Source organism: Scyliorhinus torazame, chromosome 16 (genome assembly GCF_047496885.1).
Source record: "Scyliorhinus torazame isolate Kashiwa2021f chromosome 16, sScyTor2.1, whole genome shotgun sequence".
NCBI lineage: Eukaryota > Metazoa > Chordata > Chondrichthyes > Carcharhiniformes > Scyliorhinidae > Scyliorhinus > Scyliorhinus torazame.
This window is the reverse complement of record NC_092722.1, coordinates 38,893,541-38,919,279: the sequence shown is the minus strand read 5'-3', so window position 1 is coordinate 38,919,279 and position 25,739 is coordinate 38,893,541. Positions and strand designations below refer to the sequence as shown.

The 25,739-nt window shown below is 44.4% G+C and overlaps 1 protein-coding gene across 8 annotated transcripts in view; it reads right to left on the bottom strand.

Annotated features, from left to right (window-relative positions):
- Positions 1–25,739, bottom strand: part of atp13a2 (ATPase cation transporting 13A2) — a 164,962-nt gene that overhangs the window by 81,883 nt on the left and 57,340 nt on the right. For 7 of the 8 annotated variants that reach the window (XM_072478335.1, XM_072478340.1, XM_072478334.1 and 4 more), the window contains 9 exons: positions 21,097–21,170; positions 18,030–18,197; positions 17,256–17,314; positions 12,801–12,909; positions 10,764–10,843; positions 7,805–7,882; positions 6,443–6,512; positions 5,512–5,646; positions 717–783 (listed from right to left, as the gene is read on the bottom strand). In XM_072478335.1, coding sequence (XP_072334436.1) covers positions 717–783; positions 5,512–5,646; positions 6,443–6,512; positions 7,805–7,882; positions 10,764–10,843; positions 12,801–12,909; positions 17,256–17,314; positions 18,030–18,197; positions 21,097–21,170 — 840 coding nt within the window. The remainder of the gene's footprint in view (positions 1–716; positions 784–5,511; positions 5,647–6,442; positions 6,513–7,804; positions 7,883–10,763; positions 10,844–12,800; positions 12,910–17,255; positions 17,315–18,029; positions 18,198–21,096; positions 21,171–25,739) is intronic. The other variant, XM_072478339.1, reaches the window with a different exon arrangement.

Here is a 25,739-nt window from a genome sequence, read left to right as displayed (position 1 = left end):
CAGCCACCATTTGAGGAAGAGAATTCCAAAGTCTCCCAATCCTTGGAGAGAAAAAATGAATTCCCCATCTGTCTTAAATGGATAATCCCTTATTTTTAAACGGTGGCCCCCAGTTCTAGATTCTCCCACAAGAGAACACATCCTTTCCACATCAACCCTGTCAAATCCCCTCAGGATACATGTTTCACCTCTTACTCTTCTAAACTCCATGGGATACAAGCCTATTCTGTCCAGCCTTTCCTTATAAAGACAACCCACCCATTCCAGATATTAATGTAGTAAACCTCCCATAAACTGCTTCCAATGCATTTACATCTTTCCTTAAATAAGGAGACCAACACTGTACACAGTACTCAGGATGTGGTCTCCAAATTCAATTTTTTTATTTCTTTAGTTTTGAGGTGCAAATCTATTTGATCAGGCTAGAGAGGCTAAATAACCAGCTCCTGGTTCTATAATCCCTAAAGCTCGGAACTGAGATCAGTTAACAGTAAAGGGACTGAACTAGATACCGTTATCTCTAGAATTCAATACTGGTATGAGCAGCGCATTGCCAATACCCCATGAACAAAGATACTCTCATTTGTTTTAAGCACCATCTCCATCCCACATGTTACTGTCTGGAAACAAATTTTACACTGTCAATTGCCCATTATGTAAGACAATCCAACCAATGTACTAACCTGTATTATACAGTAATAGCATCAGTCACTCACCTCCAGATTCTCGGTGGATCCGGACATTGAGCGTTAGCTTTACCATATCCCGTAATGTTACACTTTGCTGCACAGAAGATAACAGTTACAATCAGTAACTATGTCAGCTATGATGCCTAGTACATTAGCCACATGAGACAGAGTGCAATTTTTATAAGTAAATAAAAAAGGGTAATAGACACCACCGTTGGGCATATCATTTTGGCACTCAGCTGGTTAGGCTGGACTTGATTTCCTTAGAGCAGAGAAGGCGGAGAGGGGACCTGATTGAGGTGTACAGAATTATGAGGGACGTAAATAGGATAGATAGAAAGAAATTGTTCCCGTTAGTTGAGGGGGCAATAACCAAAGGGGGCATAAATTTAAGTTAAGGGGCAGGAGATTTAGAGGGGATTTGAGGAAGAACATTTTCACCAAAAGGTGGGGGGAATCTGGAATTCACTGCCCATGGTGGTAGAGGTGTGAATCTTCCCATTTGAAACACCATAGCGTTTGGAAATTGGGATTAAAATAATAGGGGCTTGATGGCCAGCACAGCCATGATGGGCAAAGGGCCTTTCGCTGTGCTGTAAAACTCTTATGACTATGACTAAATGATAACTTGCCTCAGATGCTACAAACTGAATTATTTCCTCATCCTAATTTGCATGTGTGCATGTCACCCTGCTGTTTCTAAGCCAGTAATTATACTCGTGCTTGTTTAGTACAGGTTTTCTTTTAAAAGGATATGTTTGCTGCAACAAGATATTATATCAATCGGAAAGTGATTGTATAATGCTGTTGCCATTATCTAAGATTTTTATATCCGAGTGTCAAACGTCCAAGCTCCATCATACCACAGAACAATTCAACATTCAATTAAAAGTACGAAAGGATAGGCAGCAAAACTTTCAAACAATGCTCAATACGAAAACTAATTTATCAACATTGTTTGTTTCCTCTTTTATCATACTCTTAATCTGGAGTTACATATTAAAATTTAATCTACTGATCCAATTTCTCTTTTGTCTATTTCCTAATTTCTTCTATCAAGCTTTGGGTGCAAATTGGGCTACTTTGTTGCTTCCTTTTGACTACCATAATCCTGCAATACAGAATTTATGCTGCTCAGTGAAGTGTATGCCTTTTCTGTTTCTGCAGCTGTGGGGTTTCAATGATTTGCTCATACTTCCCTCTGGTTTGTGTTCTCGTACTGATGATATGTCTACAAGGCAATCAGCACATTAAATCAGTACTGTTTCTTTTAAAATAATCTCCCACAATTTACTCAGACTGCTGATGGTGGGGTATAATCCACCACTGACAGGCCAGAGGTCCTGCCGCACCTCGTTTACATTGTCATTCTTCATGTGAAAGTATAGATTACCCCAACTCTGATCTAGCAATGAGGCCCCCAAATTATGGCACAAGGGCTCAAGTCCTACCAGTGTTTATCTCCCTTCTTCACTGATTTCTCCAGTTTTGATTTTGTGAGTCCAAAGCTGTGCAAAGACCTGTCCATTGCGTTGATGCCTCATTGGTGGTTAAATTCCAAATCAGGACAGTAAGAGATATTGGGTATCAGCAACTCAAAACATATATAAAAATGGGGAACATTGATTTAAACTGTGTGCAAGACCCTTGAGGCTCCATGGAATGCACTTATGCAGCGCTCATAATGACTTTCATAACCTTGGTATTAACAGTGACAATATGGTTATTAAGCCATGGAGGGTATCACAATTGAACGTGATCGATCTTTCATCAGCTAACATTCACACATTTCTCAGTTCTCACTTAAGAGAAGCGGAGGTCTGGCAGATGTTTTCCTTCCTTAAACCAGAGGTGATCTTGACAAACACATGGATAGACTTCATGGTGAAGCAGTTGAGGAACAGTGGACAACCTTCCGAGCGATCTTTCACAGTGTTCAGAAAAGGTTCATACCGACAAAAAAGAAAGACGGTAGAAAGGGGAAACATCGACCGTGGATATCTAAGGAGGTGAGGGACAGTATCAAATTGAAGGAAAAAACATACAAAGTGGCAAAAATTAGTGGGAGACTAGAGGACTGGGAAGTCTTTAGGGGACAACAGAAAGCTACTAAAAAAGCCATAAAGAAGAGTAAGGTAGACTATGAAAGTAAACTGGCTCAGAACATAAAAGCAGATAGTAAAAGCTTCTACAAATATATAAGACAAAAAAGAGTGGCTAAGGTAAATATTGGTCCTTTGGAAGATGAGAAGGGAGATTTAATAATAGGAGACGGGGAAATGGCTGAGGAGCTGAACAGGTTTTTTGGGTCGGTCTTCACAGTGGAGGACACAAATAACATGCCAGTGACTGATGGAAATAAGGATATGATAGGTGAGGACCTTGAGATGATTGTAATCACCAAGGAGGCAGTATTGGGCAAGCTAATGGGGCTAAAGGTAGACAAGTCTCCTGGCCCTGATGGGATGCATCCCAGAGTGTTAAAAGAGATGGCTAGGGAAATGGTAAACGCACTAGTGATAATTTATCAAAATTCACTAGACTCTGGGGTGGTCCCAGAAGATTGGAAAGTAGCAAACGTGACACCACTATTTAAAAAAGGAGGTCGGCAGAAAGCGGGTAATTATAGGCCCGTAAGCTTATCTTCGGTTGTAGGGAAAATGCTGGAATCTATCATTAAGGAGGAAATAGCGGGGCACCTGGAGGGAAATTGTCCCATTGGGCAGACGCAGCATTTGTTCACAAAGGGTAGGTCGTGTCTGACTAATTTGGTAGAATTTTTTGAGGACGTTACCAGTGCAGTAGATAACGGGGAGCCAATGGATGTTGTATATCTGGATTTCCAGAAAGCTTTTGACAAGGTGCCACACAAAAGGTTGCTGCATAAACTAAAGATGCATGGCATTGAGGGTAAAGTGGTAGCATGGGTAGAGGATTGGTTAACTAACAGAAAGCAGAGAGTGGGGATAAATGGTTGTTTCTCTGGTTGGCAACCTGTAACTAATGGGGTCCCTCAAGGATCAGTGTTGGGCCCGCAGTTGTTCACAATTTACATAGACGATTTGGAGTTGGGGACCAAGTGCAATGTGTCAAAGTTTGCAGACGACACGAAGATGAATGGTAAAGCAAAAAGTGCAGAGGATACCGGAAGTCTGCAGAAGGATTTGGATAGGTTAGGTGAATGGGCTCGGGTCTGGCAGATGGAATTCAATGTTGCCAAGTGTGAGGCTATCCATTTTGGGAGGAATAACAGCAGAATGGATTATTATTTAAACGGTAAGATGTTAAAACATGCTGCTGTGCAGAGGGACCTGGGTGTGCTGGTGCACGAGTCGCAAAAGGTTGGTGTGCAGGTGCAGCAGGTGATTAAGAAGGCTAATCGAGTTTTGTCTTTCATTGCTAGAGGGATGGAGTTCAAGACTAGGGAGGTTATGCTGCAATTGTATAAGGTGTTGGTGAGGCCACATCTGGAGTATTGTGTTCAGTTTTGGTCTCCTTACCTGAGAAAGGACATATTGGCACTGGAGGGAGTGCAGAGGAGATTCACTAGGTTGATCCCAGAGTTGAGGGGATTAGATTATGACGAGAGGTTGAGTAGACTGGGATTGTACTCATTGGAGTTTAGAAGGATGCGGGGGGATCTTATTGAGACATATAAAATTATGAAGGGAATAGATAGGATAGATGCGGGCAGGTTGTTTCCACTGGTCGGGGAAAGCAGAACTAGGCGGCATAGCCTCAAAATAAGGGGAGGTAGATTTAGGGCGGAGTGTAGGGGGAACTTCTTCACCCAAAGGGTTGTGAATCTCTGGAATTCCTTGCCCAGTGAAGCAGTTGAGGCTCCTTCTTTAAACGTTTTTAAGAAAAAGATAGATGCCTTTCTAAAGAATAAAGGGATTCGGGGATATGGTGTACGGGCCGGAGAGTGGAGCTGAGTCCACAAAGATCAGCCATGATCTCATTAAATGGCGGAGCAGGCTCGAGGGGCCAGATGGCCTACTCCTGTTCCTAGTTCTTATGTTCTTATGATAGGATCGGTATAGAGGGATACGGCACCAGGAAGTGCTGAGGGTTTTGACAAAGGTTGGTACCATCACCGGTACAGGCTTGGAGGGCTGAAGGGCCTGTTCCTGTGCTGTATTGTTCTTTGTTCTTTGTGATGAACCCTGACTGAGCTCAGCTAATTCTGCACAGACTGGAGATTTGACCTGGAAGCTCTCATCTCTGTATCAGTATCATATCACAGGATACATTTGCTTTGGTTGTCTCATACCAAATAATGTAACAGTAATAATGACTATCTCAGACCAAAATGTTTTGGAAATAATGACATGGATTCCTGAGTTAACAGTACCTCAACCTTCAATCGTCTAGATTCATGGTGTAATCTAAAATATTTGATTTGAAGCCATTTAACCTATTTCCATATTATTTGTGAAAACTACAAGAAAAAAACTGCAAAATGCTGGGAATCTACAGTTGCACCACACCTTAGAAAGGTGATCTACAATGAATAAATGCAAATGGCACCACAGTCTCAAGAGGACCATCGGCCGCTCTCCTCTTTGAGAGCTGACTGGTGGTGATTTAACGGAGGGTCATCCCACCTCAAGCGAGGGGCAAGATCGAGAAGGTGGTTCCTCAGACAGTATGGGAATTGAACACGCGCTTTGGCATTGCTCCGCATCACGAACCAGCCAGCCAGCCAAATGAGCATATTTAAAATGATATCAAGACACCAAAACTGATCATCTTTCCAGTAATGGGTCTTCAGGTCTGTCACACAGAAGCCAATCCTGTGAACTGTTCCTTCATGTTGTACCTTGTGTGTCTGGTACAGGGATATACCAATGGATATTATTGAGATGACCAGGATGCACACTGCATAGTAATAATATTGATCTGTGATCCAAAGTATAATACTGAAAATCTGGAAAACGTAGAAAGGATTCAGCACCTGAAATGGAAAAAATTCAAATTACTTTTAAAAACTACAACATATCCCGACTCTGGGTCACTGTCCGTGTGGAGTTTGCACATTTCCCCCGTGTTTGCGTGGGTTTCAACCCCACAACCCAAAGATGTGCAGGGTCGGTGTATTGGTCATGCTAAATTGTCCCTCAGTTGGAAAAAATGAACTGGGTACTCTAAATTTTTTTTAAAACTACAACACACAGCTTCAGAATTGAATAAAAAATTATACAACCTGAAAAGCCCAAAGAGCAGCAACAATGAAAAGCAAAAGGGCTGCGAGTCACCATTTTCCAAAGTTCATTCCTTTTTTCTTGCATCATTGTTGAACATTACATTAAGATTCCACAGTCATCATTTACTCTGCGGTGCCACAACCAATCACACCACACACACTAAAGCTAGAATCATCTTTGTGCACAGACCCATACTGTGTGCAACCCCACGGTCCCACTTAAACGGGAAGAGTATCTTTAAGGGTCAATACTATGAGGGTACTGCCTCTCTACGAGCAATTGCGTGGTGCACTAATTCCATTGTACTGACGATTCCACTTTCCTTGTGCAGAAGTGCCAAGTCCCATTTCAATCTGTGCACAACAACATGAATGAGATCAGGGGCATGCACGGGGGTACAAACCATCTCTGACCAAGCACACTGAATTTTGGAACCCGAGTACCTTATGTCAGCATGTCCCTGCAAAATGAGCAACCATTAAACCATTATACTTCCCAATTGGCCCACAAACTGTACTATTTTCTATAAGTAAGACCTTTACTCACCTCCTCAATCAATAGTCTTAAGTATGTTTTTACAGGCACATCAATCACGTTTGGTCCATATACCCGTCTTCTGCAAGATAATAACAAATAACTGATAACATGATGGGCACATATTCTGTACCTTATCAGGCTTTCTGCATACTTGACTATCCTTGTGTGAATCTGGAGGTAAAATGGACACATTATAAGCACGTGATTATTATACGCTTATGGCGTCGCACACGTTTAGTTATTGCCCCGTGTTTACTTCGATGACATAATTAAATAGTAAATATATTTTATTTGATTTCATATTATATCCTCATCTCCCGAAGAGACAGACTCTTGAGGTGCTCAGGCTTCATGGATACAAATACCCCTCTGGGATTTTGCTCAATACTTTTTTTATCCTTTCATGGGATGTAGGCATTGTTGACAAGGTCAGCATTTATTGACCATCCCTAGTTGCCCTTGAACTCAGTGGCTTGTTAGTCCATTTCAGAGCGCAGTTAGGGGTCAGCAATATTACTATGGATCGGGAGTCACAAATAGGCCAGACCCAGATAAGGATGGTAAATTTCCTCCCCTAAAGGACATTAGTGAAGCTGATGGTTTTTACAACAACTGATAATGGGTTTCATGGTTATCATTAGACTTTTAATTCCAGATTTGCTGTGGTGGGACCTGCAATGAATATCAGCAATCCATTCATCCAGGGAATACATCACATCCAAATCTGATCTTGCTCTCACCTATGGCCCATACAAATTCACTTTTCAGCCAGGGTAAGCAAGCAGCCTGAAATCCAAGCCGCTATTTCTCTGCAGTAGACCAGAAGCACGCAGAGCAATTGTAAGCACTCCAACTGAGTCAAGTGAAATATTCATTATGAAGATTGATAGATTTTTGTTAAGCAAGGGTATCAAGGAATATGGAAGGCAGGCACACAAATGGGGTTTGACCAGAGAGAATAGCAGAACAGGCTCTGGGGGCTGAATGATTATGTTCCAACAACTGCCCCGGCAAATAATGGCTAACTCAGCACAGGTCAGCATGTACTCTTTACAGATGCACCTTCCTCTTAATGCTGATTTTAAGCAAATAAAGTTGTCAACTACCAAGTGTTAATTCCAGCTTTCCCTAATGTGTATGGCTCAACAGCACAGATCTTCTGGAAAAAAATAGGAACTATGCGCAAAATATGAGTTCTCCATTTAACTGGATACAAATTAGACTATATCACCATCACGCATGTTATTGTAACAAGCAACCATTAAACAGACGAGATCCCCTCCTCAGAACTTTACCCAACTGCTTGCTGGCAGGGATATTTCTGCAAAACATTCCATCTCTTTAGATACAATAAATTTGCTATGTACTCACTTTGTATTTTGATTGTGTTTGCTGAGACCCCTCTGCTGCCTGTGAATGTCTTCACATGTCAGCGACTCTTCAAGAACACTGCAACAACAAAAAAACCTGATTAACATTGAAATCGCACACACGATAAATTACCATTTACATATCAATAGAAATGTACAGAAAATGTCCCAAAATGCTTTGCAACAGTGAAAAATGAATACTGAGCAAAGGCTTGTGGAAGCAGTGGGTTAAGGATAGTCTTAAAAGGGGGGGGGGGGGGGGGGGAGAGATTGAGAAGTAGCAGGGTTTACACTGGCTGATGGGCAGGAGGTCAACCAGGCAAGTTTGTTACCAGACTAGGACAGCAGCATGGTTATGGAGTTTTTGACAGTGTCCAAAAGGATGGATTTGGTCTCACCAATGGTTAATTGAAACAAATCATTCTCAATATCAGTCTAGCTGTCTGACAAAAAAAAAGTGAAGGGATTTAGAGAAATAGTAAGAGAGTTAGAGCTGGGCAACATCAATGTAGACCCAAGTCGGTGGATGTCACCAAAGGCCAGCATATAGATGGGGAAGAGGAGATGGCCAAAAATAAATCTTGGGGGGCGTAGGAGGTAACGGTATGAAGGTACGATGAGAAACCGTGGTTGGACATTAATCTATATTTTCCAGGTTTTACTCAAGGTTTGGTCAGTCAAGTGTCCAGCACATCTGGGGCGTCATTCTCCGACCCCCCCGCCGGGTCGGAGAATCGCTAGGGGCTGGCGTGAATCCCGCCCCCGCCGGTTGCCGAAGTCTCCGGCACCGGATATTCGGCGGGGGCGGGAATCGCGCTGCGCCGGTTGGCGGGCCCCCCCGCTCGATTCTCCGGCCCGAATGGGCCGAAGTCCCGCCGATAAATTGCCTGTCCCGCCGGCGTGGATTAAACCACCTATTGAACGGCGGGACAAGGCGGCGTGGGTGAGCTCCGGGGTCCTGGGGGGGGGGGGGGGGGCGCGGGGCGATCTGGCCCCGGGGGGTGCCCCCACGGTGGCCTGGCCCGCGATCGGGGCCCACCAATCCGCGGGCGGGCCTGTGCCGTGGGGGCACTCTTTCCCTTCCGCCTCCGCCACGGTCTCCACCATGGCGGAGGTGGAAGAGACTCCCTCCACTGCGCATGCGTGGGAAACTGTCAGCGGCCGCTGACGCTCCCGCGCATGCGCCGCCCAGAGAGGTCATTTCCGCGCCAGCTGGCGGGGCAACAAAGGCCGTTTCCGCCAGCTGGCGGGGCGGAAATTCCTCCGGCGTCGGCCTAGCCCCTCAACGTTGGGGCTCGGCCCCCAAAGATGTGGAGCATTCCGCATCTTTGGGGCGGCACAATGCCCGTCTGATTGGTGCCGTTTTGGGCGCCAGTCGGCGGACATCGTGCTGTTTCCGGAGAATTTCGCCCCTTATACTAGTCACCAAACTAAGCTACAGCAATAGCCTGAAACCACAAAATTGTGGAACTCTTTCACTCCTACAATTTTCCTTCCTCCATAGCTTTCCAAATCCAGACTTGACATCATCTAATCAGCACTTTCGGATTTAGCTCATTCCTATTTTTTTTTTAATATAAATTTAGAGTACCCAATGCATTTTTCCAATTAAGGCGCAATTTAGCGTGGCCAATCCACTTCCCCGCACATCTTTGGGTCATGGGGGTGAAACACACGCAAACACGGGGAGAATGTGCAAACTACAAATGGACAGTGACCCAAAGCAGAGATCGAACCTGGGGCCTAGGCACCATGAGGCAGTAGTGCTAGCCACTGCTGCCACTGTGCTGCCAGCTCATTCCTATTTTGCCTTTTAAACTTCTGTGGCATCCTGCTCAATAAATTATGTTTTTTGATCCCAAACCTAAATACACAGTTGTTTGCAATACAAATTAAATCAACATTGAACTACCTCCTTTTGCCAGCATCTGTTCAATATATCTACCACTGTTATTTCTTTGGAGGGTAGGGCGAGATAGGAATACTTCTCACCTCATAAGTTCATTAATCTGTTTTCTACTACATAATGTAGAGAAACATCAAGATGTTGAAGAAATGATATATCATAAAATGCCTTACTTGTGTAAATAGTGCACACATCCCCCTTTCCTCTCCATGTTACAGGAACAAACTACGAGATATAAATTGCCACTCAAAAACGTAATGGAAACATAGAGAAAATACGCTCAAAAGAAAAAGAGCAAATCAAAGGATGCATAGATACATAGAAGATAGGAGCAGGAAGAGGCCTTTGGGCCCTTCGAGCCTGCTCCGCCGTTTATCACGATCATGGCTGATCATCCAACTCAATAACCTAATTCTGCTTTTGCCCCAAAGCCTTTGATCCCATTCACCCCAAGTGCTATATCTAGCCGCCTCTTGAATATATTCAAAGTTTTAGCATAAACCTACCTCCTGTGGTAATGAATTCCACAGGCTCACCACTCTTTGGGTGAAGAAATGTCTCCTGATCTCTGTCCGAAATGGTTTACCCTGAATCCTCAGACTGTGACCCCTGGTTCTGGATACAACCATCATTGGGAACATCTTCCCTGCATCTACCCGGTCTAGCCCTGTTAGAATTTTATAAGTCTCTATGAGATCCCCCTCATTCTTCTGAACTCCAGCGAGAACAATCCTAACCTCGTCAATCTCTCCTCATATGACAGTCCCGTCATCCCTGGTAAACCTTCGCTGCATTCCCTCGAGAGAAAAAACAACCTTCCTCAGAAAAGGAGACCAAAACTGCACACAATATTCTGGGTATGGCCTCACCAAGGCCCTGTATAATTGCAATAATACATCCCTGCTTCTGTACTCAAAACATCTCGCAATGAAGGCCAACATACTATTTGGATCTATTCCAAACTGGTTCAGAGTACAATCCCATAAGAGGAGCAGACTGATTCCCAATGAGTAACCTACGGAATCACCAAGAATTTCTATAAGCATTTACGTACCGGAGTTTGCAGAAGCTTTGTTTCTTCTCAATCCAAATGTAGCGTAAACCCTCAAAAATGTAGTAACGAATCACATTTTTCTTTTTCAAAAGAAAGAGCAATGTTATAAAGATTAGAATATGAACCTGCTACAAAATTATAAGAAACTTTGATCACAGCAGTATCAGGTTAGCTCAGGTGGTGATAACTATTGAAATTTGAATTAGTCATGACACTTCAGAAAAGGCAGCCTCAGGACATTTTATCTTTTCCACGATAGTTGTTAATTGGGTTCAACAAAATTTAACGACTAAAGAGCAAGAAAGTAGAGTATGAGATATAGCTAACAATAAGATATAACATTGTAAGAGTTTCCACAAGAATTTAACTCGGAAATAAGGCAGCTTGGTGGCACAGTGGTTAGCACTGTTGCCTCATCACGCCAGAGGCCCAGGTTCAATTCCAGCCTTGGGTAATTGTTTGGAGACTGCACTTTCTCCCAGTCTGCGTGGAAGGGTGCTCTTTCAACTGTCAGTGCAGACTCAATGGGCCGAATGGTCTCCTTCTGCACTGTAGGAATGCTATGATTCCATGAAAAGAGTGACTAAAGCTGTCGTTTGTCCTCTAGAGAGCAAGTCTGGGGAACTGATCGTGGAAAACGAAGAAATGGCAGGGGAATTGAACAGGTATTTTGTGTGTCTGACTCCAGTAGAAGGCCAGAAAAATCAAGAGGTAAAAGGGTGGGTGTAACTTAAGACAATCACCATCAACAGGGAAAAGCTGCTAGAAAAAATATTAAGACCTAAAGGCTGACAGGTCCCCAGGGCCAGATAGCCTGCACCTTCGGGTCTTAAAAGAAGTGGCTGCAGAGATAGTAGAGATTGGTTATAATCTTCCAAAATTCCTCAGTTACAAGAAGGGTCGCAGTGGATTGGAAAATAGTTAATGTACCACCTTTATTCAAGAAAGGAGATATAAAGTAGGGAACCATAAGTCAGTTAGCCTAACATCTCTATTGCTAGACTCTATTATGGAGGTTATAGCAGGATACCTAGATACTTACAGATCAGACAAAATCAACATGATTGTGAAAGGGAAATCATGTTTTACTGATATATCAGAGCTCTGAGGAAGCAACAAGCAAAGTGGATAACGGGGAACCTATACAGTGCACTTGGATTTCCAAAACTCTTGCCCAACAACATGCTGGTGTTGAATCTCCCACTATCAGCACCTGCGATTCAGCATTAAGCTAGTAACTTAACTACACCAGCACATATACTGAAGCTGCAAGAACAGGTCAGAGACTGAATACCATGCAACAAGTGATTCACCCAGATTCCCCAAGGTGCAAGTTAGATATGTGATGGAAAGCTCTCCATTGCCTGGATGAATGCAACTCCAATACTCAAACAGCTCAACTCTTGAAAACAAAGCAAGTCTGTTTGGTCGGCACCCCATATACCACGCTAAATATTCACTCCCAACAACACTAATGCACCGTGATTGCAATATGTACCATATACACTGGCAAAGGTTTCTTTGACAACAACTGCCAAATCCTGTACCATGCAGAGGACAATGGCTGCAGTTAGATGGGGAACGCCACTTCCAAAAACTCCCAACTAACCTGACTTGGACCTATATCATCAGTTTTCACTGATGCTGAATCAAGATCTTGAAAACCTGTCAAACAGCACTGGAGGAGGATCTTCATCACATGGACTACAGCGGGCCACCACCACCTTCTCAAGTGAAACCAGGGATGGACAATAAATGCTGACATAGCCATCGGCCTCCACATGCTATAAACTAATTTAAAGAAATGCTTCACTTTTAACTTCAGAAGCTTTTCCACTGGTACACCAGTGTGACATTTTTTCCCCCCATTTCCCACTCTTTTTCAAATGAGACTGCCATTTAAATGCTTTATATTTTGGACCGCAGTTTATTGGGAAAAGATAACCCAAACTTATATCACTTAACAATTCTACATCTGTTACACATATTAAGCTATTTATATAACACACATGGGTGCCCTAGTATCTAATCCCCTACCTCCTCCTGTTTCTGAAGTTGAATAGTGTCCTTCCAATCGTCTTCAAGCACTCCTATGGCTAAATTAATGCGGTTATCATCAACACTAGGTTCGGCTGGGTGAGGAAAACTTTAAAAAAAGAGACACAGAAAAGCAAGAGCATTAAAAGAGAACTGGGTGGCATGCCACACATTCTGATAACTTGTAATGGTTAAGTAGATTGAGGCACAGGTAGTTCTATGTTCCAGGTTTCTCCAGCAGTATTCCAATTTCAAAATATTACAGTATTTTGTCCCTCATGCATTTACACCATCCTCCTTCATATGAAGCATAGGATTGGACCATGGACCTATCCATTAATTCCATCATTGTTCTTTGACCAAGGCAGGATCAAAGCCAATTCACAGAGCAGAAGGAGGCCATTCGGCCCAACGGGTCTGCATCAGCCCTTAGAGAGAGCACCCCACTTAAGCCCACATTTCCAACCTATCCGCGTTACCTAGTAACCCCACCTAACCTTTTTGGACATTAAGGGCAATTTAGCATGGCCAATCCACCTAACCTGCACATCTTTGGACTGTGGGAGGAAAATGGAGCACATGGAGGGAACCCACACAGACACAGGAAGAACGTGTAGACTCCGCAGACTGTGACCTAAGCTGGGAATCAAACCTGGGACCCTAAAGCTCTGAAGCAACTGTGCTGCCCAATTTTAGCTAACTGTCCTAGTTTCTGAAGACCACCCACCAAAGATTAATAAGGCTTATCCTTCTAGTTCACCTGATTGTTTAAAAACTAAAGGCATAGGTCAGGGTAGTTCTAGCACAGTGGATGTCTGCCAAGGTAGGGAGCGGATACTACAATTAGAGCATACAGCGAGGGGGTGGTGGTGGTGAGAGAACAGTTAAATCTTTTGCTGAAACAAAGGTGGGGTGAGAACAGGATTTGATTCTGCATAGATAACCTTCAGCAAACAGGGACAACATAATCTTTAATTTCCCTCATTCTGGCAGTGGAAAATTACAGGATGTTTGGTTCCTGTATTCTTGCTGGGATGGGTTTCCACAGTTGCCAGCTGACCCCAGTAACCCCCACCCCCAAGTAGCTCTTCATTTTTGAGGCTAAGCAGCGAATGAGAATGGACTATTTAACTGTGACGAGCATGGGGTATGTTTCTGTGGGGTTTTTGCATGCGTTGGACCGTTCTGTTATTTAGAATGTTAATATGTTAAATGTTAAAATTATAAATGCCTCAATAAAATGTTTCCTAAAAAATTAACTGTGGCGAGCACTAAAGCAGAACCGGATTCGATCCTCATTGGCTTTGTGTAATACATAGCCAAATCCCTCTTGATACCAATTATGGTACCCCTGCTGTTAGCCCGGTCAGGGGCCGGCTACCGGGCTTGGTATATGTACATCTAATGTGTAACAATCTCAATAATCCAATAAACGGCGACTTCCGGTGGCGTCTATGGTGTGAAAGGTCGCACATTTGGCAGCTCCCACTCTTGGTGAATTTTAAGCTGGATTTCCACAGGAATTTTTCAAAAATAAAGGTGTAAAAGCGAGAAGAGAAGGAGGTGACTCATAGTTTATGGAGCTGCGCCCAGGGAAAAAATCAAAAAAGGAGGAATCAAAAGTGGGTTGGAAGCGAGGACCAGAGTTCGAAGGAGGCGATGGCAGGGACGCAGGGTCTGACCTCGCCAGCTCAATGGTCAACGGACAAGTTGGTGAACTTCTTGACTGAGGAGTTCACTCAACATCGCAAGGAGTGTGTGGAGGACCTGGCCCGGGCGGTGGACTCGATCAGGGCGGTGGTCGACCATGTGGAGGAGAGATTGACGACCCAGGGACAGGCGATCCAGAGGCTGGAGGAGCTGGCGGCAGAACGAGAGGAGCAGTCCACCGCGAAGGCAGAGGAAATCGGGATGCTACAGGACCAATAGAAATGACTGCTGGAGAAAGTGGAGAACCTGGAGAACCATTCTCAGAGACAGAATATCCGGACCGTTGGTCTGCCTGAGGGGAAGGAAGGATCGGATGCTGGTGCGTATGTGGGAAATATGCTGGAGAAGCTGATAGGGGAGGGTGCGGCCCCAAGCTGTTGGAGGTGGACCAGGCCCACAGGGCGCTTGTGCATAAGCCCCAGGGGCATGAGCCCCCGAGGGCGATGGTGGTACGACTGCATTGGTTCCTAGATAAGGAATGCATCATGAGATGGGCCAGGCAGACGAAGCGATGCATGTGGGAAGGTGCTGAGATCTGGGTGTACCAGGACTTGGGAGCAGAACTCGCAAAGAGGAGGGCGAGTTTTAATAAAGTAAAGGCAGCCCTGTATGAGAAGCAAATAAAGTTTCGACTTCTTTACCCGGCCCGTCGAAGGGTGCCCTTAAATGTTATAATGATGCCAGCGGAGGGGCGCCAGGTTGAGGTGGTAGTAGCCATGGATGCAGAAAAGGCCTTTGACCGTGATGGAGTGGAAGTACCTATGGGATATTCTAGGCAGGTTTGGGTTTGGGCAGTGATTTGTAGATTGGGTCCGGTTGTTATATCAGGCTCCGGTGGCAATGTAAGTGCCAACCGGGTCCGGTCAGAATATTTTAGTCTTTGTAGGGGGACAAGACAGGGATGCCCGCGCTCCCCACTAGTTTGCCCTGGCCATACAGCCCTTGGTAAAGGCCCTTAGGTCATCGAATGTCTGGTGGGGATAGTGAGAGTGGGGGCGGTGCATAGGGTCTCGCTCTACGCGGACGTTTTACTTCTTTATATTACAGACCTGTTTTGGGGGGGGTTTGGGGGGGCAGGAATCATGGAGACACTGGAAGATTTTGGGCAGTTTTCAGGCGACAAACATAATATGGGAAAGAGAGAAGTGTTTGCAATTCAGGCACGGGGGCAGGAAAAAAGACTGAGGGAGTTACCTTTTAAAGTGGTGGGGAAGAGCTTCAGGTATCTGGGGATTCAGATGGCTAAGGATTGGGGGCAGCTCCACAAATTAAATTTGGGTAAAACGGTCGATCAGATGAAAAGGGATTTCCGCAGGTGGGACATGCTCCCGCTGACACTGGCGGGGAGGGTGCAGATGACTGTCCTCCCAAGGCTGCTGTCCTTTTTTCAATGTCTCCCGATTTTTGCCCCGAAGGCCTTTTTTCGGAAAATGAATGCGGTAATCTTGGGTTGTGTGTGGGCTGGTAAAACCCTGAGGGTGAAGAAGGCACTCCTGGAACGGGATCGCGGGGAGGGGGAGTTTGGCCCTCCCGAGTTTTATTAACTATTACTGGGTGGCCAATATATCGATGGTCAGGAAGTGGGTAGTGGGTGAGGGGCCAGTTTGAGAGCGAGTAGAGGCGGCAATTTTTAAGGGTACGAGTTTGGAGGCCCTATTAACGGCTGCTCAGTACTCCACAAGCCCAGTGGTGGTGGCAGCCCTGAGGGTGGGGGCAACGGAGACAGCACATGAGATTGGAGGAGTGTCAGTGTGGTCACAGATCTGTGACAATCACCGTTTTGTTCTGGAGAGGCTGGATGGGGCTATAGGAGGTGGCAGCAGACAGGGATTGAGAGATTTGGGGATCTCTTCATTCAGGAGGGTTTCCCAAGCCTGGAGGCTTTAGAGGAGGAGTTTGAGTTGCCGGATGGGAACGGGTTTCAATACCTGCAGGTACGGGATTTTGTCCAGAGGCAGGTTCCAAGCTTTCCTCGCCTCCCCCTTTGGAGACTACAGGATAAGGTAATGTCCAAAACGGGGCTTGGGGAGGGGAGGTCTCGGAGATAAACAAGGAATTGATGGAGTGGGAAGGAGTCCCAATCGGGGAGGTGAAGAGGAAGTGGGAGGAAGAGTTGGGAGGGGAGTTGGAAGTCGGACTATGGGAAAAAGCCTTGAGCAGAGGCAATTCATCCTCGTCGTGTGCCAGGCTTAGTCTGATTCAGTTCAAGGTGGTCCATAGAGCTCATATGACTGTGGCCCAGATGAGCAGGTTTTTTGAGGAAGTGGAGGATAGGTGCGGACGCTGTGGGGGGAGCCTGGCAAATCATGTAGATATGTTCTGGGCGTGTCCGAAGTTGAGGGGATTCTGGCAGGGAGTTGCAGACGTCATGTCAGAGGTCCTGGAAGGGAGGGTGACTCCGAGTCCAGAATTGGCAATATTTGGGGTATCGGAAGATCCGGGGGTCCTTATGAGAAGCAAGGTAGCTTCAGACAAGGACAGGATATTTTGTATACGGGTAATTAGGAAGCAGGGCGGGGTAGTAGGGGATGTTATTTATGTTTTTTGCGTGTGACGGCCCGCTCGGTTGTTTAAGAAATGTTAAAGTGCTACAACTGTGATAATTACAAATGCTTCAATAAAATATTTTCTAAAAAAAAAAAATTTTTTTAATCCAATAAACACTAGATTAAAGCGGCCATTTGTTCAGGGCAGTTTCAATCATTCCACTTGCACAGTAATTCTGGTCATCGTAAAATAACTAACCAGTCATCCTCTACCTCTTCTGTCCAAACCTTGGCTACGAACTTCTGGTTAAATGAATCCTGCAAGAGACCAGTTTAAACAAAAGCTGCAGTCAATCTGATCGTTACACATTTCTTCAAATGTATTTTTTTGAAACCAACAATTGAAGTAAATCAAAGAAACATCTTAAAACTAACTATTAGAAGGATTTTGTATGATTAAAATACATAATCTTAGAAGAACAAAAAAACGTTTACTAGCTACTCCTTAATCAATCTTTAAAGCGGTATACAACTTAAAAGAGACCTGTGGCAACATGACCCTCCTTTAAGAAGCTCACTCACTGAGATGTGCATACTTACAGCCAAGTATCTACTTATAGTAAAATGACTCATCATTACAACAAGTCAGGTGTGTGTTGTTAAACAAGAGGTCACAACATAAATAATGAAATAGAAAGCAAGGATGAGGTCTGGAAACTTTCTACATTGCTTTCACCATCCTATCTTCCACCTACATCCAATAAAAATTAAACCTGTAGGAGGACAACGTCAAGACTTCATTAGTGTTGATAACAGGTCAACCATTTACACGAGAGAGAGAGAGAGAGAGAGAGACAATCAGCTACAATCTCATAGAAAGCACAGTTCAACAAGTAATTGAACAATTGGTGGTTAGCTGCCTTGACAGACATTTAGGGCTAAAAGTCACAACAGCAGCCTCAGGAAAGCTAATGCATCTTCAAACCTCAACAATGTCAGCTATATTCCATGTTAAAAGCTTGTTATTACTTACCTTGATTACAACCCAATCAGACTGGCTCAGGTGGCAGGGATGGCACTTGGCAAGCACTTCCAGAATTGGCTTCCAGTGAAAGATTACCCACAGTATTCCCACCGTCAGCACAGTAAGAATATGGCAGAGAATTACCCGCCACTGCACTCGCTGGTATCCAGTCACCTCCTGCACAGAAAGTGTGCCAGTATTAGTACCAAGTTATTCATATTACAGCAAAAACCCTAGGACTCCAGTTAATTAGCTGTACCACTCAGTATTATTAGGGCCATTCGCAAAGACATAAGATAATTTGGCACATTTAAAACCGAACACTTCAAAATCCTAATGATACATCGTTTAAAAGGGAAATAAAGCTATGTGGTACTTTTCTTTTCAAAGTACTTGCTGCAGCTCAGCTGTTTTATCACTTCACTTCATAAATTTAATCACTGAAATTGCTGTCTCATTAACACCCATCACTATGTATTGGTGCCAACATACTGTAGCAAAAAGGTACTTTATGCCCCTTCCTGAATACAAAATGCAAGGATTGTACAAAGTGGATGGTGTGTGTATGGAACTGTGATGTTCCTTTGTTGCTTAATGGTGTTGCTCCAGCAAGTTCCGGTCCACTGTCAGAAACAGGGCTATTTATTCTCTGGTAAACAGATTTAGAAGCAGAAATGAATGAGCCCAGATTTCCACTTGGACCCCCCACCCCATCTACACACCTCCACAGACACACACAGACACATCTGCTGGCCGTTCAAAAGCAACCCTGATCATATACTCACACAGTCAGATACAGGTGCATAACTAAGAGGGGCTGGAAGGACAACATAAAAAAAGCATACATGTCTTCCCAAAAGAGAATTAAATACAGTCAACATTTTAAAACAAATATGCTACCAATATTTGATTCACTCCACGTGACAGCAAGAAACAACCAAAGGCACTGGATACTACTTGGATACTACAAAGGCTATGGGTCCTGACAATATTATGGCAATAGTACTGAAGGCTGTTCCAAGTATGTCCTGTACACAAGAAGCACGACAAATCCAACCCGGCCAATTATCACCCCCTACTCTCGATCATCAATAAAATGATGGAAGGGGTCATCAATAGTATTATCAAGGGGCACTTACCTAGCAATAATCTTCTCAATGATTCTCAGTTTGGGTTCCACCAGGATCACTCAGCTCATGACCTCATTACAGCCTTGGTTCAAACAAGGACAAAAGAGCTGAACTCCAGAGGCGAGGTGAGAGTCACTGCCTTTGACATCAAGGCAGCAGTTGACTAAGTGTGACATCAAGGAATTCTACCAAACTTGAGAATCAGGAGAAAACTCTGCACTAGTTGTATCTTAAAATCCCTACAGTGCAGAAGGAGGCCATTCAGCCCATCAAGTCTGCACCGATCCACTCCGCCCTATACCTGTAATCCCGTAACCTAACCTGCACATCCTTGGACACTAAGAGGTAATTTATCATGGCCAATCCATTTAACCTGCACATATTTGGACTGTAGGAGGAAAACGGAGCACCCGGAGGAAACCCACGCAGACACAGAGAGAATGTACAAACTCCACACAGACAAACTCCACACAGACAGTCACCCAAAGCTGGAATTGAACCCAGGCCCCTGACGCTGTGAGGCAGCAGTGCCACCGTGCCACCATAAGCACAAATAGCACAATATCAAGCACAAAGGCAGATGGCTGTGGTTGTTGGAGGTTAATCATCTCAGTTCCAGAACATCATTGCAAGAGTTACTCAGGGGTGGCACAATGGTTAGCACTGCTGCCTCACAGTGCCAGAGACCCGGGTTTGATTCCAGCCTTGGTAGGCGGTCTGTGAAGAAATTGCACATTCTCCCCGTGTCTGCCTGGGTTTCCTCCGGGTGCTCCGGTTACCTCCCACAGTCCAAAGATGTGCAGGTTAGGTGGACTAGTCATTCTAAAATTGCCCCTTTGTGTCCAAAGATGTGCAGGTTAGTTGGGGTTACGGAATAGAGCAGGGGAGTAGGCTTAGAGAGGGTGCTCTTTCAAGAGGGTCAGTGCAGAATTGATGGCCCGAAGTGCCTCCTCGTGTACTGTAGAGATTCTATGGAGTGTCCTTGGCCCAAACATCTTCAGTTGCTTTATCAATGACATTCCTCCCATCATAAAATCAGAAGTGGGAATGTTTGCTGTTGATTCGTGACTCCTCAGATACTGAAGCAGTCCATGTCGAATACAGCAAAACCTGGACAATATTCAGGCTTGGGCTGACAAGTCGAAAGTAACATTCACACCACACAAGTGTCAGGCAATAAACGTCTACAACAACAGAATCTAACCATCGCCCATTGGCATTAAATGATATTACCATTGCTGAATCCGCCACTATCAAATCTTGGGGCTTATCATTGACCAGAAACTTAACTGGACTAACCACATAAATACTGTGACTGCAAGGTCAGAAGCGAAGAATCCTTCAGCGATTAACACACCTTCCAGGCTCCCCAAACACTGACCGCAAGTCAAGGGTGCAATGGAATACTCTCCCTTTGCCTCCAACAACAGCTGGTTGCAGCTCCAACAACACTCAAGAAGTTCAACACCATCCAGGGCAAAACAGCCTGCTTGATTGGCACCCAATCCATGATCATTCACTCCCTCCACCACCAACACACATTGTACTGTGGGAACTCACCAGGCTCCTTAAATAGCACCTTCCAAACCCACAAACACTACCAAACCAGAAGGACAGGGCAGCCGTAACATGGGAAAACCAACACCTGGAAGTTTCCCTCCAAGTCACTCACCATCCTGACTTGGGAAGATATCACCGTTCCTTCACTGTTGCATGGTCAAAATCCTGGAACTGCCTCCCTAAAAATACTGTGGGTGTACTGGCATGATATGGACTACAGCGGTTCCAAGAAGGCAGCTCACCACCACCTTCTCACGGTAATTAGGGATGGACAATAAACGCTTGCCTAGCTAGTAAAGCTTACATCCGATGAATGAATTTTTTTTTTTTAAATTGAACACTGGACACTCAATTTAATTCTTCTTAGCCTCACCACAATACATTACCATGGAGATGATGGCTCCGGTGTGCCGGACTGTACCATAACAGGACGGCTGGTCCTTCAGCAACTTGCTGCTATCTGTGAAAGAAAAGAAAACTATTTCAGTTCATTATTTACATCAGCACATACCGAGCTGTTCCAGGATGATGATTATTAGAGAGTACCCACAATAAAACTTAATTTTCAGGCAGATTTTTTTTTCTTCAATGCCAACATTGTTGCAGTCACTAGGATTCCAGTAAAGTCTAACGGTAAGTGTGGCATTTTTGCACTTTGTTCAATTGAATGTGAACACTTGGTTCAGTCTTTGCAAACCTGAGATGTGTCTGGGTAGTGCATTTTGAGCGGTATAAAACTAGTGAACTGTAGTTGGTGGTTGGATTTCTGTCACTTGTGGTTACTAGCATTTGGAACATTCTAAGGGATGAATGAGTTTCACAGAACAAATGAATTGGCTTGAATGTGAATCTTCCACATCAGGGGTGCCAAAGTTGTCCATTGTTATGGGTCACACAGATATCATAGCATCTTGGGGGCTGCATACAAGGTTTAAATCTATGATCAAATGAATGTCTATACCTTTGTTGATACTAATAGACTTTGGCACTGTGATTTCGGATTGAACACCAATGAGACAACTAAGATCAACTATTTCCAAATCTCCAGTCCTACAAAATTCAAACATAGCAAATATGTCACAGTGTGAACACTAGTGTCCTACAGTATACTAGTGCAAATACATTAAACAAGCCAGGGAAGAGCTCAGATGCAAGCCTGTGGATGGCTGAGCTGACAATGATGAAAACTTAAAGCACATGACAGAGGCATGGTGAAGAATAGATGGCAAGAGAAAAAAAATAAGAGTTACTAAGTGTTTGGACAAAGATATAGATTTACGGTCAGTCTTAAGATTGGATGGAATACAGAGAAGCAGGAGTTTGGGGGAGGAAATAACAGACTGTAGTACTAAAGTAGCTGAAGGCATGACCACCTTTGATGGGGCAAAAGAAGAGAAGGATTGTGAGGACATGTAAAAGGTCAGAATCATAGGAACAGGCAGCTTGAGGATGGGCTCAATCACAGTCACAAAGAATCCATTAGTTCTTAGCCCTTGGCATTAGAGATGCAGATGGAAGGAAGAAAAGAATGAGATTTTGGGTGAAAAGTGGTTTGGGGTTATTTTTACCCAGCAGCGTAATGATAGAATAGTGTCTGATTATGATGGCAGACACCAATGGTGTGTTGAGTTTCCTATAGTCACGTCATGTCCAACATGGAATGCTCAAGTCAGTTTTGTGCCATTCTTGTGCCCCTGTATTTGAGGGAGCAGCAATAGGGAGCATACCAAGAGTTGCGAAAGGAATTGCAGACTCTGAACGTTTTGCAAATGAGGGCATCAAACAGTAATTATTGTGTCATCCATACTTCATCCTGAACATTGTTGACTCTTTATATTGACTAAATAGAATGTAGTGCAGTGCAATGCAGTGGTGACGTACCCTTACTACCAAGTCCATCATGTCAAAGCTGTACAGTATTCGATCAGGTTGCACCTTGAAAAAAGTTCAGTTTGGGTCACTGAACCACAGCCCTGGAAGTAGACTAAGACCATCTGAAGAAGGTTTGAGAAGATCAGACTCTTCAGCCTTGAAAAGGAGCTTAATACACCTATTTGGGCAAAAAAGGCCAATTTTCCCTCAATACACGCTCCAGGATTTCTCTTACAAATATATTATATTCCTGCATCTTTGAGAAAGTTTACACATTTGCATATTGGTGTTGTCTGTCTACTATGGTTGCTACTTATGTTGCTCTTTTATAACCACAGCGTGTGTTTTAACCCATACGGTGGACAAATAATCACACAAGTATTTTAGTTCAATCAGAGTTTATTTATTAGATACAAGGTTATTTTCTTAAGTAATCCCACGTTCATACACACTAGGACTAAATAACATACTTAAACGACCTTAACTTAACTTCCAGGTGATCGGCAGATATAGAGTAGATACAGCCTTATCTGTTTCCTAACTTCTGGATTTCTTGTAGGCCGTCTGCGTTCGGTTGTCGTCCTTCGATGGATGTCGCGGGCCCTTGAACTTGGCTGATGTTGGTAGCTGTGCTGCTGTCGGAGATCAGGCGAAAGACCAATCCAAAATAGAAAGAGTGCAGGCCTGCGTTGCCTTTTAACCGGCTTGGGTTTTCCTTGCCCCTTTTCTGGGCGGTCTCTGGGTCGCTGTCAATCAAGTGTGTAGCCATCTAAGATGGCCACCTGCAAAGGACAATGGGAATTATGGCCAACCCAGGACTCAGACAGATACACAGCCTATGTGTATCTAAAACAGGCATTGTCAAACTCGGCGGCGCGACCCACGGGTGGGTGGCGGGCGGGTGTCGGGAGGGTCGGGGAGCTGTCCGTCGCAGCGCTCCCGATCGCGTAAATCTGCGCGCAACAGCCGCAGCAGCCGGCTATTAATAACGGCGGCTGCAAGCGGCCTTCAAAATGGCCGCGATCAATGGTCACAGCTTTTTGTTTTATAATTTCGGGGGGGTTTATTCATTTATTTTATTCATTTAATTTTTATTTTTTTCATTTATTTTATTAATTTCATTTTTATTTTTCTTTACAAGTTCGGGGGGAGATTTATTTGAGAAAATTTTACAGGAAAAAAATGCAGAACTTTGGACAGATGGAGACACCATACTTTCCAACACCGGAAGGCTTCACCTTTATACAACATGTTCCATTGGAGGAGCGTGTACGTGGGCCAAAGGGACCCAAAACCATTTCCTCCATTTTTGTCAGCAGCAAACAAGGTAAGAGAAAATGGTGGGTCGCGCAGGTCGGCCGGCGTGGGTCGCGAAGGACGGCCGGTTGGTAAAAATGGGTCCCCGGAAAAAAAGTTTGAAGAACACTGATCTAAAACACAGATAACTGACCAAAACCACCGCTTGTTTGCATTTTAATGGCCCATTTTCCCAGGACAATAGAACTCCAATCAAGCAACCGGTACAGGCACAGACTGATCGGCGCCACTCCCCTTACTCAAAGCAGAACTGCCAAGGTCAATGACCATTAAGGACCCGCCCAGCTACCAAGGCACCAGCCCCTTTATTGGCCGAAATCGAAGAGAGTGATCAGAGCCATGTCAAACTATTGGGTCCAAGGTTAAGGACCGCCCCAAAAAGCACGAAATCCCAGAGGGATAAAAGAGAGCGCAGCCATGTGTTCTCTCTCTCTCTTGGATCCGGCCTGTGCCAACCCAATTGCAGCAGGAACAGCCAGCTAAGTTCAAGACCAAAGATCGCTACCTGACAGTTAAGGCCCAGCAGAGACAGAGCCACTTCCTTTGAACCCGCCAAGTGAAATCCAGATAAAGGCCTTTATCCATTTGCACAGTGCCGGTCGCCCTGAAGTTAGGTATAGGTTATTGTAGCTGATAGGTGTAGTTTAACTGGTAGTAGATCTTGTGTTTGCATGTTGAGATAACTCGTGTATGTAAATAAACCATCTTTTGAACTAACTAATTGGTTGTGTGGTCATTTGATCAATATGAGGGAAAGGCTTGTCGTTCACAGAGATAAATAAAAATACCAACAGTATTGGCAACGCTGTTGGGACAAAAATAGAGCAACATTATTGGCGACCTCTGACGGTACTCGGTTAGAAGTGACTTCGTCACTCTGAGAGAACCCACAAACTTTGAATCCAATTGTGAGAAAGAGAAAGAACCACAAGTGCAAGTCCCATAGCGACCAAATAACCAAATTTTGGAAGTGTGTACTAACACGCATGCGTGGTAAACCCGTTAGAATTGTGCCAACTATCGAGGGATTGTGAGCCGGAAAATAGCTTAAGCCATACCCGCTGTTCAAATCGCCGCCTTATTCCCCTGTCCCAAATTAAAAGTAGAGAAAGAGATACAAGTGAGGAATTGAACTAAAGAAAAGGGCATTAGACTGGGATGACCAGTTAGGATAGTGTAGAGGTATACCCTAATATAGGAGGGCAGAAGATTAGGATAGTGCATTTATAGACATTAATTCGGGTTGCAGGGAATGGACAAAGGGGCTGGGCAAAGCATGGCCAGAGGGGGATGGGTAACTAAAACAATGGAAAGATTGATGAATCCACAGGAACCCACAGAGCAGAGCAATGCCCCATATGGGAGGAAGAGTTAAGGAAATACTTAAATGGGAAAGGATGGCCCCTTGTTCGAATTTTTGCACTAAAGATTAGTCAGGTCCAGAAAAGATAGAACAGACTTGGTGGGAGAACCTAAGTGAGGTCCACAAGAAAAATATAGGGAAAGTCAGAAAGCCAATGGCAATAGTGTCCTGTCACTATTGATCCCAAAGTCACTACACCCACAAGCAGGCAGTAAGACACAGAATTCCCAAACCAAAGGGGATACTTTAAAATTTATGTGGATGGTTCGTCCACGATCGAAAATGGAGTTAGAATTACTGGTTGTGGAATTTACGTGGAAGACGTGCAGGGACGCCCACTAGAAGAGATCTCTTTAAAATTGCCCGGCCACCTAGGTTCACAAGTAGCAGAACTCGCAGCCATAGCCGATGTAATTCAGCACCCTACTCTTTTCCAACTCCCACAGACATACACTCAGACAGCGTGTACGTGTGCAA